The sequence below is a fragment of the Paramisgurnus dabryanus genome, chromosome 5 (assembly GCF_030506205.2).
Source record: "Paramisgurnus dabryanus chromosome 5, PD_genome_1.1, whole genome shotgun sequence".
Classification (NCBI taxonomy): domain Eukaryota; kingdom Metazoa; phylum Chordata; class Actinopteri; order Cypriniformes; family Cobitidae; genus Paramisgurnus; species Paramisgurnus dabryanus.
The window spans coordinates 24,099,886-24,113,369 of NC_133341.1; the positions used below are offsets into that span (position 1 = coordinate 24,099,886).

A 13,484-nucleotide genomic window follows, 5' to 3' on the forward strand; every position below is an offset into this window, starting at 1 on the left:
TCTGGCGGACTGTTTTCGGTGCCGCACAAGGAAACGTGCATGGACGACATTGAGGTCTTCTGAGAAGAACAATTATGTACAGAAGATTGTTATTAAATATTTATCAAGTCCGAAATGGATTAATTCATACACAAAATGCACGACCACCTTTAAGAAAATGTAAAGAGGGAGAGGTTATAAATTGGTAAGTTAGACATTTTGACAGGTGACAGATTGATGGGATTGACTGATGTGTGTCATTTTATTAATTGTTAAATGTGATTATAATTATTATAATATTAAAATTGATTGCAATGTGTTTTATATTGTAAAAACAGATTATTCATTCCAGTTCAGATATTAGGCCAATGATGTTATCACATTTGAATGGTTTAAAGTATTTGACCAAAAAAATTATATGTTTAGAAGATTTTATTCTTGATGCTTTTTGGTACAAACATTTATCTTGCCTTATATTTTATTTTAGGCCCACGGGTAAAGCAAGCCAGAGGCTATTGGGAACCAGCAGCATCTCTTTAAGTGAAACTAAAGACGGCACCACATCTTTTTCAGAAGAGAAAGAAAACAAAGTAGAAGCTAACACAGATGTTAACAAAACAGAAATTCAAAAGGAGGGCACTGAAATTTCACAAGCGACGTTAACAACACAGTGCGAGAATGAAGCAGTAGCCATACCTGAAGAAAGCAAAGGGTTAGAGAAGACGAAAACTGGGAAACAGAGTCACTTGGAGCTTCTTGGAGCCATGAAGGTGGAGGTGACAACCAAACGTAAAATAAGACCACCATTGGTTCCAAGAACCAGTGAGAGACCCGAACCAAAGTCCATGGAAAGTGCACACAGCATGTTTCAGCATGCCACAGCGGAGGGTTCACCACAGCGGTGAGTTATACATGCACAGCTCAGCTGGCACCTCTGGTTAAAGTAGAACCAAGACTGAGTTACAGCTATAAAATAATAGTCATGGCACAAAACGAATGCCTACAATGAACAAATGCTACACTGTGTAATTATATTATATATTAAAGGCTGGGTGCACGATTTTTGAAAAACAGTTTGGAAAAGGGAGTCGGGCCAAGTACCAAAACACACTTGTAGCCAATCAGCAGTAAGGGGCGTGTCTACTAACCTACATCACTGCCTGGGTTGCATAGGTGTGGGGCGGGTCTATCAAAAGAAGGTCCAGATTCTAGTGGGGTAGGGGTGTGTTTGTTAAGGTGATTTCAAATGTCAACATTGGCTTTCAGAGATCATGCACCCCGTCTTTAACATCAATGAATTTTTTTAATAAATATTAGAGTTTTAAAGACTTCCCATCTATTTTAGTGAGACACTGAATCCAGCATTGGTTGCTGCAGCATCAGCAGCTGCGTCCACGCTGCCCAACAGCCATCAGGCTGAGTCCGAGCTCCTTCAGCAGTTGAGAAAATATGAAGCCATACCTGACACCCAGAAGAGAGCAGAGGGACAAAACATTGGGTAGGACTGATATCATGCCATCATTGCATGAAAATAATCTGTAAAACATTGTGATTGTTATTTGTTGAGGAATTTACCATGTAAAGCTCATTTTTCTGTTTTAGAGATATTATAGCTGATATGAAAGTAGGAAAAAGGCAAAATAGCAGATCAAATGGCAGGCCGACCAGTCAGATCCGCTTTGATGATGATGGGCGAGGTTATACCCAAGACAGAGGCATTACCGGTGAACTTGATGGAGTTCGTAGACGGTAATAGAGAAGCATGTGATTTATTCTTTATTTACTTTTATAAATCTGATCTTTGTGATCTAATCCTGTGTATATTTTGTTTAACAGGAAGAGTCCTTTCACTGGTAAGAGGCTGAACATCTTCACTGCTTCTGCGGAGCACGATGCAGTGTCAGATCTGGGTAAGAAAGAGCTTCTTGTACATGATAGTAATACATACTGAAATCTGAAATCGCATACTGTGACAGTAGGTACTGAATTAAATAAAGTACCTACTCATCGACCGTCACACATACATTTTTCATCAAAGTTCTCAAAGTGCATAGAAGACGAATGTGAAGCGACCATAAATCACATTCCAACTTTGGTCCCTTGGACCTCAATACAACCCGAATGTGGCAGCCACATGCATCACAGCGCCCCCTAATGTGTGGTTCAGTTTCTTCACTTTAACCTCCTTTTCACTTAAATTTTGTCTTTGATAATTTGCAATGTTTCTAGGTGCATCTTTAGTTATTTTGATACTGTTTATTATGTCTTGTCCAAAGAAGTAAAATTTTTTTGTCACATTTTTGGAAAATAAGGCATTTCAATTAGTAAATAATAACATTTTCATTGCCATTTAAGTGCAATAACAGAACCTAAACTCTTTATATGTAAATTGATATTAAATTTTTTAAGTGAAATTATTTATTTGAATGATATTGTGCTTTGTTTGCTTTGAACGTTAGGCCCTACACTTTGGGACATTGATCAAGCCAATCAGGTTGTCCTGTCAACAAATCAGATGCCTCGTAATGGCTTTGAAGAGTTGATAGCATGGACCAAAGAGGGCAAGCTTTGGCAATATCCAATCAACAATGAGGCTGGTGAGTCTCAACTATAAACCCTATTGGACAACAATGGAATAATGCATCACCCTTCCACTTCTTTTGTTTACATGTTCTCTTTATGCCAACCAACATATATTTTCATATTCATGATCAGTTTTTTCCCCTTTTCATTGTATTTCAGGTCTTGAGGATGAGTTGCATGTGCCCTTCCACGAGCATGTGTTCCTGGAGAAGTACCTTGATGAATCGTTCCCCCGGCAAGGCCCAGTCAGGCACTTCATTGAGCTGGTCATTACAGGACTTGCAAAGAATCCCCACCTCACAGTAAAGCAGAAACAGGAACATATTGCCTGGTTCAAAGACTATTTCCAACAGAAAGACAGTGTCCTCAAAGAGGCTGAGGCATAATTGAACATCAAGTTTCGTGATTGGACAAAATGGAAAAGGCATATTTCATATTAACCAGCCTCTATAACTCCTGTTAAAATTAAGGAAACTGTTAAATTATATCATTAATTATTGTTTCCTTGTGGTTAGCTGTGTTGTACAATGTGCAGTATAGTTGTTTAATGTCTCTTATTTTCAAATACACAATAAAGCTGTTTTACAAGAAATTGTCTGGGTATTGTGTATGCTCAACATAATTGCATTTCTTTGTACAGCACTCTTTAAAATACATGATCTGAAACGTACAACGAACTACCTTATTATCCACCCAAATGACCAAGTCAAAGGACAATGACAAATCTTATAAATATTGTATCAAGGATAATTGGTTGCCCAACCAAAGGTATTTTTTAAGAAGCCAGAATGTTAAGCAATTAAAACATTTGTGTGTCATATCTGTGATTTGTCTATTTGGGTGAATCTCACGAAATCCAGACTTAAAAGGTGTCCAGCATCAGATTTTTTAAAAAGCTCTTAAAGACAATTTTTTTTTTGCACATTTAAGATTAAGGTCTGAACTTACTGTAACCATTATTTTTAGAGGATTTAAAACATATTTTCTATAGAATTATTTAAATTTTTTAGATTATCATTATAAAAAATTATAATTACAGCAACATGATATTACATGAAATATATGCATTTACAAACTCATGTTTCGGTAATGAGAACCAAAAAGTTGTCTAGGTACTATGACAAACAAAATTTCAACTTTTATCTGAAGAGAAAAAATAAGTCTACATTTACCAATGATCACCAAATACCAGATGTTTCTTTACTGTAAATGTTTATAGTATAACATGCACTGAAGCTTTTTATTTTTTAGATATTTTAATTATAATTATTTCCATGACAAAGAACCCAAATCCAGTCTTGGACACGTTGCGATAATTAAATTTTTCCCCTTAAATGTGGGAAAAAAACAAAATTGGTTTGTATGATTGAAATCATGTGCAAAATAGTATGTGAAGAGATGAATGTAACTGTATGCTTCTCATTGTGATACTTTGCATTTACATTTTTTATCAAAATGTTTCATGACACCTCATAAGTCTAATTTTGTGAGAATCACCCATTTGCTTTCACCCAGACCTTTTCTGCCACCATAGCTTATCCCTTCTCAGTCTCCTGTATAAATGCCCTGAATTTGACCAGTTTAGTATGCAAGAGCTCAAACTCCACTAAAGGTCAGTGGTTAAAATCTAAGGAAACCATTGCAAGCCAATCTGTGTTTTTTATTTTAATAGTATCCAAAATCTTCAAATTAAAGATGCTGTGTGTAGATTTTAGCAAGCATCTAGTGGTGAGGTTGTGAATTGCAACCAACAGCTCAGTTCACTAAACTCACCCCTCAATTTCGGAACGCATACGGTAGGTAATAAAAACAATAGAGTTCATCATGTAAGGTCAGTAAACACCACTGATAATATAGTTATGTATATTCTATTGCATTGCATTTCTGCCTATAGATCCTTCTAAAAGTTCAAAAATCTAATTTCAAGCAGCAACACATCTGATATTTCCAGTTTTATTCAAAGTGTGACTACAAAGACTGTACATTGTGTTTTAGGAGCTGCACAAAAAAAAACATTTGGTGAAATCACTTATTAACGTGCAGCTCAGCCAATGGAAACACACCGCCGTCATTTAGAGAAACCAACTGAAAACTGTGAGCACCATACAAAGCATTCTACAGGCATTATATCATTGATAACAGTCACTTTTGGAAAGCAGCTATTCAGACACCAAACATATAAACATTGAAGAGATGTGAAAGAATCTTAACCAAAGATAAAATCAGATTCACAAAACTCTTGTAAAGAGAAAGCTTTGTACATAAGTTAATGGTATATTTTAAACATCAGACATATTCTGTAATCTCCAAAAGGACCAGTGCACAAAATTCAAGGCCTTTAGGTCTACACTGCGCAAAATAATATCAAAGGAAAAACTCCATAAAACAAAATGATAGAGGAAATAAAGACTTGTTTTTTTTTGCCATTTTTACATTGATTACAGGGATCTCCTTGCAGAAGCAGATAAAGGACAGGGGTCAAGAGTAGGGAAGCTCTGCGAAGATGATGGACAACTTGCCATGATGCATGATCTAAAAACAATACACAAAACACATTAGCTGATGGACTTCAAATTGTAACAGATAATACAGCAGTTGAAAACTACAGAATTATCATTACTGATCAAATAAATTTAAATGGCCACCACTATCTTTCTGAATAAAAAGAATGTGTGTGTGAGATATGGGACTCACCATTGTGTTTCACCACCGGCGATAGCTAGTGGCCTGCCGTTGATGGGGAACCTTGTGCCGTAGCGACTGCAAGTTCTTGTACTTTGACATGATACTTTGGCTCTTCTTGAAGACAGGCTTCGAACTAAAGGGTGGTCTTGGAATAATAGTGGCCTTAAAACAGTGAAGAAGAAATATTTTGGATCTTAACAGCAATTTCAATCACACTTACTAAAAAGAAATTGATTTAACAATTGGTACAGAGATTGAGAATAACCCATTTCAAAAATATGTGAAATCTAGGTTAAGTCTAGGGGTGTAACGATTCTTGGTAAAGAATCGAATTGTCGTGTTATCCTCCCATGGTTCGGCATGCACGTGCACTGCGGTGCACAGTGTTTAATTCAACCACGTATTTCTAATATAGTTTGCTGAAAAAACAATGCATAAAACTGCTAATGTATGCGTCTGAATAAGCTATGCGTGTGTTTACGTGAGAATACCCGTCCAATCAACTCAAAGTATGCAAATCTGTTGCCAACCTCATAGAATATAAAAAGTAACCCAGTGTTCCAAGCTTTTTTTATGTTAATTTTGAAGTGGACTGTATGTTGGTACATGTAGTATAATAATGCAAGTGCAAGTGAAAATATTGATTTTGGCAGAGGTTAAAAACTGCTTAGGTTTTTATTTTTGTAAAGAAGCCTGTTGTGACCAAAGTGCTAAGTGTTTGTAACCCAATAAATAATTGTATTTTTTTTATTTATTTGACAGTAGCCTTTTTTGTCCCCATAAACACACAAACCGAAACCGTGACCCTAGAACCATGATACGCACCGAACCGTGAGTAATTTGAACCGTTACACCCCTAGTTAAGTCTATCCCATTAAAAGATCACTAGCCACAAGTTTGATTTCAATCTTTAACATTCTTTTTACATGATCTAGGATGATTTTAAAGAAAACACTAAATTGCCCAAAAATTACTTGAGCTGTTTTTTTCACAGGTAGTGTCAAATATTCTCAGTGGTGCCTGGGTAGTCCACTATTCGGCTTCATGGGTGCAACTAATGCTCTCAGACATTTCTGCATTCAAACAGCAGTGCTTTACCGCTATACTACACCTCTTTAAAAATGAATCATTGCAAAAGCATCACTTACCATCAAGGGTTTTCTAGGAATCTCAAGTGGGCCTGGTCCTGTATTTACTCCAACTGGGCGGAAATTAGGCCGCTATGTACAGAAAGTGTTTATTTTTAATTTAATAAAACACATGAAAAGTGTCAAAGTAAAAATCAGGTTAAAATAAGTTTATTTTTTAAGAAATGTTAATCATTTTATTACCTGAAATGGCCCAGGCTTTCTCAGGGATTTTTCTGGTCCTCCAGAAGGTCTACAACACAATAAAATATTTCAAAGCCCTTGAAAACCCTACATCTTGAAGGCAAAACTGTTCAAGTTTGAAACCATTAGAGAACAAGAAGAAAAAGCCTATTTACCGTCTGTCCTTCTGTTCTGGACTCTTAAGCTTGGTAAAGCGTTCATTAAGAGTTAAACTTCCATCAGATTCTGAGCCTTCTGCATAAAAAAAAAGAAAAATTTGACTCGTTGAAGTCACATATTAAGGAACAAATTCGTAGTAAAAAATCCTTGTAAGTGCCAGACTTTTACCTGACTTGTTCTTGGGGGCTCTATTCCTCCAGGGTGCATTATTTTTAGGGCTAGTGCTTGGTTTGTGTCCCGCCTCCCAATGAGAAACCACAACAAGGTCACGTGAAAGTCTCCTGTCTATTGGTGAGGATCTAAAAAGAAAACCAATCAGCTGCATAAGCAAATATATTCTTGACAACATAGCATGGAGTTAAGTATGAATTAAGTACCGTATTTAAAACAAACATAACGCATGCAAATGTCATTTTTGTTTTCAAAGTGAACTAAATTGTGCCTTGTGAACTGAGGAGAGAAAAAAACACTTCAAACTAAATTACTCAAGCGTTCACAGTCCTCAAGAACCCAACTGTACTGAAGCAAATGCAGGACCAATATTGGGATTACTACATGGGTACTTACAGCAAAGCAAGCCCATCATCTCATCTCCACGCTTCAGTTTGAATTGGTAGATTAATTTTCATTGATTCACCTTGGCCTTTAGCTGCCTTCCTTTCTAATGCGAATAATATATCACCAGACTGAATGATTGGGTTGTAGAAGAACGGCTTCAATGAATCATCATTTGCTCCAAAAAACGGATTAGATTCCTTTCAATATCCAGACTTGATAAGCCAGAGACGTTTCTTGTAGCATTTCTCCTCAATGTTCTGCATTCAATCCATTTATTTTGCTGCACATCGGAGAGTTCAGTCTTTCAAATTTCTGTCCAAAATCCACACTGGTAATGATGCTGGTTTGTAGTTCGGTTTTCTTCAATGGTATCAAGCAGCAATGACCTTCTATATTTTTCTGGGAAGTTCCCATTGATTAAACTGCAGAATCTTCATATCAAAATCTCCATAGACAAATGTGCATAGACTCAGCAGGTAGACATCTGTGCATTGTTTGAATAATTCTTCGGGTGCAGGATATCTAGTGATGGTGACTACAAGTTGACATCATGGCAAACATGTTTTAGTAGGCACAAATGGATAAATGCATTAGCTTCAGAATAACGGTCTTCATCATTGTAGTTTTCACATGAAGATGGGAGAAAAAAAGGTTTCTTGTTGGTTGCAGTTGAATTAATGTTTCTTCAGATCTGAAGTTATTTGCAGAGCTTTCGGACAAAATCTTGCATTATTTTATGTGGTATGGTATGTGGCAACTGTTTCCAGCACCTTTTCTTCTTAAAACATACATATAAATGTGCTTATTCTGCATCAACAGCGAACACTGAAAGCTTTTTGTGATGTTTAGCCTTGTAGTCATTCCGTTTCTTCATCCAGCAAATCATTTTGAAGTTGTTCCCATGAAAATACCTACATCGTCTCTAAATATCTGCAAAACTGGTGCTTGGCTATGATCAAAACCAGCATTTTTGCTGTTCTTCTCAATTCTTGTGGAAAACAATGAAATGTCCTTTCTATGCCCAGTTTCACGACACTATCCACTGTCTGACTGATAGACATTTGCTTGGTACACCAGTTAGTTTGCAATATTTAGGCAGGGCATTTCTTATTTTGCGCCTTATAAATTGCAGCCAATGTAGGTCAAACAAACGTGTTTTTAAGATTAAGGCTTAAAAATATTTTTCTCCCCGGAACACATTTTAAAAATCTCTCCCGAGTCAACATGGATGCACATTGTTGTATATACGTGATTTGACTTCTGCTGAGGTCGAACTGCAATTCTGAAACCTTTGAATAACACCACTTGCTCAGATCTCTCATCACATTCTCTTGACAAGGACAGAGATATTCTAGGTAACCACAGACGTTTAACATCTTATTGGTGACAAAGGCACGATTTCTTTTTCTCCCCTCATCCATCTCATCTGACAAGGTGACACCCCTTTGATGAAAGTTGTGCTATTGAAAAACAGGAAGCTTGACCTTCTAAACATCACGCGGCCATTGCCACAGAGTGAGGGGTGATACCATACCTGTGTGCGCTCACAGAGCGACGGGATTCCACCTTTGTTTCGGAGTCCCTCTTAGGTTCAGCTGTCTTGGAGTCTGGGTTGGGAGATGACTCTCTGGGTGATGACATCTTCGTATCTTTTTTCCGGGACACCTTGCGTGGTTGACCATCTGTGGAATCTTTGCTATTACGTGGTGTTGTCTGAAGCTTGGGTTTCTGGGATCTGTCTGCGAGTCTTGGCCTAGGTGGGGGCAGCCTGAACCTGGCCACTGACTCTTCCCTAAACTTCCGTACCTTTAGCAGTCGACTCTTATCATTAAGGGTCAAACCGTGACCTCTGAAGCCTCTGAGAGGAAGAGGTCTCACTGAAAACTCTCTTCGAAAGCGCTTTGGTGGTCCGTGCTCCAAATCGCTTGCAGGCGGACATCTGAAGTCTGGAATCCTCCTCTTCATTGGCCGTCCGGCGGGCCTGTCCTGGGGTCGTAGAGGAGGAAAGAATCTGGAAGATGATGCCAATGAGGGTGGACCTGGCTTGCGTGCTGGTGTTCTGTAAGGGGGTCGAGAGTTTGGACTGGCCTCTCCTCTGTGTGTCCAATCCAGGCTGGGGCGACGAGACTCCCTTCCAGCATCTCCATGATACGGTGCATGTTGATCTCTCTCTCCAGACCACCTACATATCCATTACAAACAATACAAACATGTGGGTTACAATGCCAGTTTCTGCTGCTCGAGCTGTGAGGAAGGTTTTAACTTCTATTAATTTAGATCCAGCACCAGGCTGTTGATTCATTGCCATATCACTTCTTTGCCCGAATAACTTAAAGGTGAAAAAACTTGAAATGGTTTTACATTTTCTCCAGACTTTATCATAAGATCCTGTGGTACTTTATAATGAAAGAAAGCTGAAGGAAGCTGGGATTTACTCTCATCACCCTGCAGTGTACTGGATTTTGCAATCTTAACACTTAAATGCACATTTAAAGCCTCAATTCTTTATCACTTTACCCAGCCTGCACCGCTTCATTCGTGTACCTCTCTTGATATGAACTCCTTCCAGGAAACTCTCTGGGTTTTCTCTGGGGTGGGCCAGAGGGCCTAGAATCCCCACTGGGGGCATGCGAGTAACCTCCCGGCCCATTCCAGTTCTGCCCTCCAAATGCCGATCTTCCGAATGGCCTCTCCCGAGGTCCGGGACCCCAGCCTCTCTCATGCTCTTGAGCAGGGCTTGGGCGTCGCTGCGGACCTCTGAAGGAACTGTGGGGAGATGGAACCCTCCGGTCTGATGGAGGTCCATGAAAATGGCGAGATGGTGATGGGATGCTGATGTGGTTTCCGTGGAAGAGTGGTGCTCTGTGACTAGGTGGTCCATGCATAGGACCGCCGTGTGGGGACTGCCTGTGCTGCACTGGGGGAGGCCGGCTCGAGCGGGGTGGAGAAGGCCTTCTGCGGCCCCGCTGTGAATCCTGTGACCTGGGATATCCGTGGAAGTGATCTTGGTTCTGTTGCATCCATTGACCAGGTCTCTCTCTATGTTCACCCATGTGTGAGGGCCTCTTGGGGTATGGCTGGGGTCCACTGCTGTTGCTCTCTCTCCAGCTGGGTGGGGCTTTTCCAGGAGGTCCTCTGAAACCTCTATGACTTCTTGAAGGGGGGCCAAATCGCCCTTCATGATTCATGGCATTGTAGTTGTCAGTAAAAGGCCTGCAAGAGAAACAAACGTGAAAAGTGTAAACATCTTGACGTACTACAAATTGCATATACTCGAGATTATGTCATAATCTGAAGCTTACTATTACCTGTGTTTGGAATGAGGAGATCCTTTACGACGTCTCACCATTTTTGGCCTTTATCACCTACCTTTGGTGAAATAAAAAATGACATTGGAAATTACTTCAGGACGGGTAAACTAATGACAATGACTACTCGATTTTTTCACTTCAAGGCTCCCCATTGTCTACAACACCATTTGAAGCCTCCACACACAATTTCTACACATTAAAGTTCTTAACTTGACAACGATTTAGCTAAAAAGATGTATATTTCTTATAAAAAGAAACTTATTTTTTTATTTTGATGCTTGTTTTGTCTAATTTTTATCATTTCTTCAGGCCCTCCTCAAAGTTTGTTGAGGTCCACAAATAAAAAAAAACACTGCTTTAATAAGACCAACATACAACCACCACAAAATAAAAAACCTAACTTAAGTTAAATTTTAAGTCTGCCTTTAGGATCCTAAAGTAAAAACATCCCTGGTTGGCAGTGTAATGGCAAACCAGTTTCTATACTAATATTTGCATAACAAATTTAAGGGCCGCCTACAATAAAAAAATCCAAGCAAATAAAAAGGCAATAAGTAATGCATCACATGCCATTCTTCTTACATATCTTTGAGCGAATACATTTAGGGGCAGGACTAGGCCTTAGTTATATTAGGTTATTGAAGTAGTTTTACAAACATACATTATAAAAACAATACTGGTCTGCATACTGAGACAAAACAATGGCACTGATGTAGGTTAAAATATATCAGGGCAGGATGTTTTTAAATAAAGACATCTTAAACATGCATTTTAGACTAGGATAAGCCCTGTCCAAAAAGACCCTTAAACATTTAATAAGTCAATTTTGTTATTTAAAAAAATTAATAAAACTTAAATGCAAAAATAATAAACATCTAAATAAAATCAGATAGTTTAAGGTCTTTGCTGTCAATGCATTTTAAACAATGATAAAATATTTACCACAAACGACAATCTAGTCCAAAACTGCGTTTATATCAATAATCAATATCAACCACTGCCTTGTCCGTCATTGCATGGGCACGTGCATAGGTAGACCAAAATAATAATTTGCACGATAAGTCAATTTAATATTCAAAATGCAACTCAAACTTCAAACTCATTTTTTTAAAACGTATATCTAAAAAATAAGTAACAGTTATTTTGTTAAAGCATGTAAGGACAAACGCGAATTAAGACGAAGGCGACGACATCGACATCGCATTCCTGGCCTAACATGATGGCGTCTCTTTGGGCCCTAACAAGGCCCCAAGTTTCGCATTCAGACGGGTAAAACGTAACAAATATATATTATTCATTACACTTTTTATAATAGCTTACCACATACACCTAAAATACAGCTATATACGTGAAATATGCACGGTTACGCACCGAATTACATACAATTAACATTATCTTTCGGTTTTAGTTTGAAAGTGTGAAACTACCACAAAGCGAAACCGCTTATCGAATTCAGATGTAACAAAACAATGTAACGATGTTAACGGCAACGTCCTTAAGTTCGATAAATATATAAAGTTAAAATAAAACATCACCAACTGAGTTCAGTTGTTCGACATACCCAAGGTTGTACAGTAAAAACTGCTCAACAAACCAGGTCTGGGTCTTCGTCAAAAGCTTATCGGTGACCGCTAACAAACGCCTTTAGTTGAACGTCGCTCCTCATCTGTCCAAAACTAAACCATATATTGCTTTTAAATAACAGAAAACCGTCTTTAAGTCTTTAATTTTAAGCTTCTGAGTCGAGAAAGCGAAGCGTCGTCTTCTACAAAATCGCAGTCAGACAGGAACAGCTGCAGCCGTGACGTCACCGGATCAGGGTGCGTTTACGTGAGGAAAACTCACTCTCACTGGCTCAGATTGACTGCGCCCATGTAATCATATTTTTTATGCACATAAAATTATATCTACGAAATAGGAAAGATGAAACAATCTTAAATTCTTACTCTCTTATTTGGGCACCTGAAACCTCACCTGTTCTGTCTGTCAATATAATTTTTTTAACCCAGCGGAGTTTGCCAAAGTGAACCCTTCCTTCTGACTACATAAATGGTGACCACGTTGCCTGGTTCTTGTCTTTAAATCATCTTTTTTTATTTCAAGACTAACAATTTCTACCCAATAAAATATTTAATATCAAAATTGAAAAGATGTACATTTGTCATAAAATAACCAAACACTATATATAAAGACTAAAATATATTTATTTTAAGTGGATTTAGTTTATTTTTAATGCGTGTTGTGTGTGCGTGTGTGCATGCATTTATCATTTAAAAGGTGCCATAGAATAAAAAACTGTATTTACATAGGCATAGATGAATAAAAAGAGATATGTACATGGTTTCCTAATTTTTATGTAAACCTTGTGCATGCAAAAGACTGCTGAAAAACAGGCCAATCTCAACATAAGACCAACATGTCTACTAATGTGAGCTACTGGCATGAGCCGCAGAGCAGAGCTCAACATTATTATTCATGACCCTTTTCAAATAGGGCAAATATAAACCATTTCATTCAAAGGACAAATCATAGGGTTGTTAATGGACATGTAAAAACATTTCTGGATAATTTTTGCACATAATAAAGTTACATACCTTACATACATATGTAAATATCAAAAAACAATTTAACAAATTATTTCATTGCATTCTTTGGCACCTTTAAGTCCCCTTCAAAGTTTATTAAGGCCTCCTAGTGGCCTGCCCCCTGGTTGAGAAAGTGTAGCTTATGTGTGGGGCGGGTCTATCAAAAGAAGGTCCAGATTCTATTGGGTAGGGGCGTGTTTGTTTAGGTAATTTCAAATGTCAAAATTGGCTTTCAGAGATCATGCACCCTGCCTTTAAAGTGAAATGTCCCCTTAAAAGTAGTGTTTTCTAAA

General features: G+C 38.1%; 2 protein-coding genes across 4 annotated transcripts; one reads left to right on the plus strand and one right to left on the minus strand.

The window, feature by feature from the left end:
• Positions 1–4: 4 nt before the first annotated feature.
• Positions 5–3,351, plus strand: mrps31 (mitochondrial ribosomal protein S31). The gene is made up of 7 exons (XM_065250453.2): positions 5–184; positions 467–880; positions 1,325–1,477; positions 1,582–1,728; positions 1,816–1,889; positions 2,439–2,576; positions 2,722–3,351. Exons 1-7 carry the CDS (start codon positions 75–77, stop codon positions 2,946–2,948), a joined length of 1,263 nt encoding a protein of 420 aa, XP_065106525.1. The 5' UTR covers positions 5–74; the 3' UTR covers positions 2,949–3,351.
• A 1,150-nt stretch (positions 3,352–4,501) lies between these two features.
• LOC135732428 (uncharacterized) lies at positions 4,502–12,419 on the minus strand. Of its 3 annotated transcripts, none has more exons than XM_065250459.1 (10): positions 12,201–12,419; positions 10,604–10,664; positions 9,840–10,508; positions 8,830–9,477; positions 6,906–7,036; positions 6,734–6,812; positions 6,579–6,627; positions 6,396–6,467; positions 5,257–5,409; positions 4,502–5,094 (listed from the first exon to the last, which is right to left on the minus strand). In XM_065250459.1, exons 2-9 carry the CDS (start codon positions 10,642–10,644, stop codon positions 5,266–5,268), a joined length of 1,833 nt encoding a protein of 610 aa, XP_065106531.1. In that variant the 5' UTR covers positions 10,645–10,664; positions 12,201–12,419; the 3' UTR covers positions 4,502–5,094; positions 5,257–5,265. The 3 variants fall into 3 exon arrangements, with proteins under 3 accessions (XP_065106531.1, XP_065106528.1, XP_065106529.1); XM_065250456.1 differs by having other exon boundaries at positions 12,168–12,419; XM_065250457.1 differs by lacking the exon at positions 12,201–12,419 and having other exon boundaries at positions 10,604–12,161.
• Between the last annotated feature and the right edge of the window lie 1,065 nt (positions 12,420–13,484).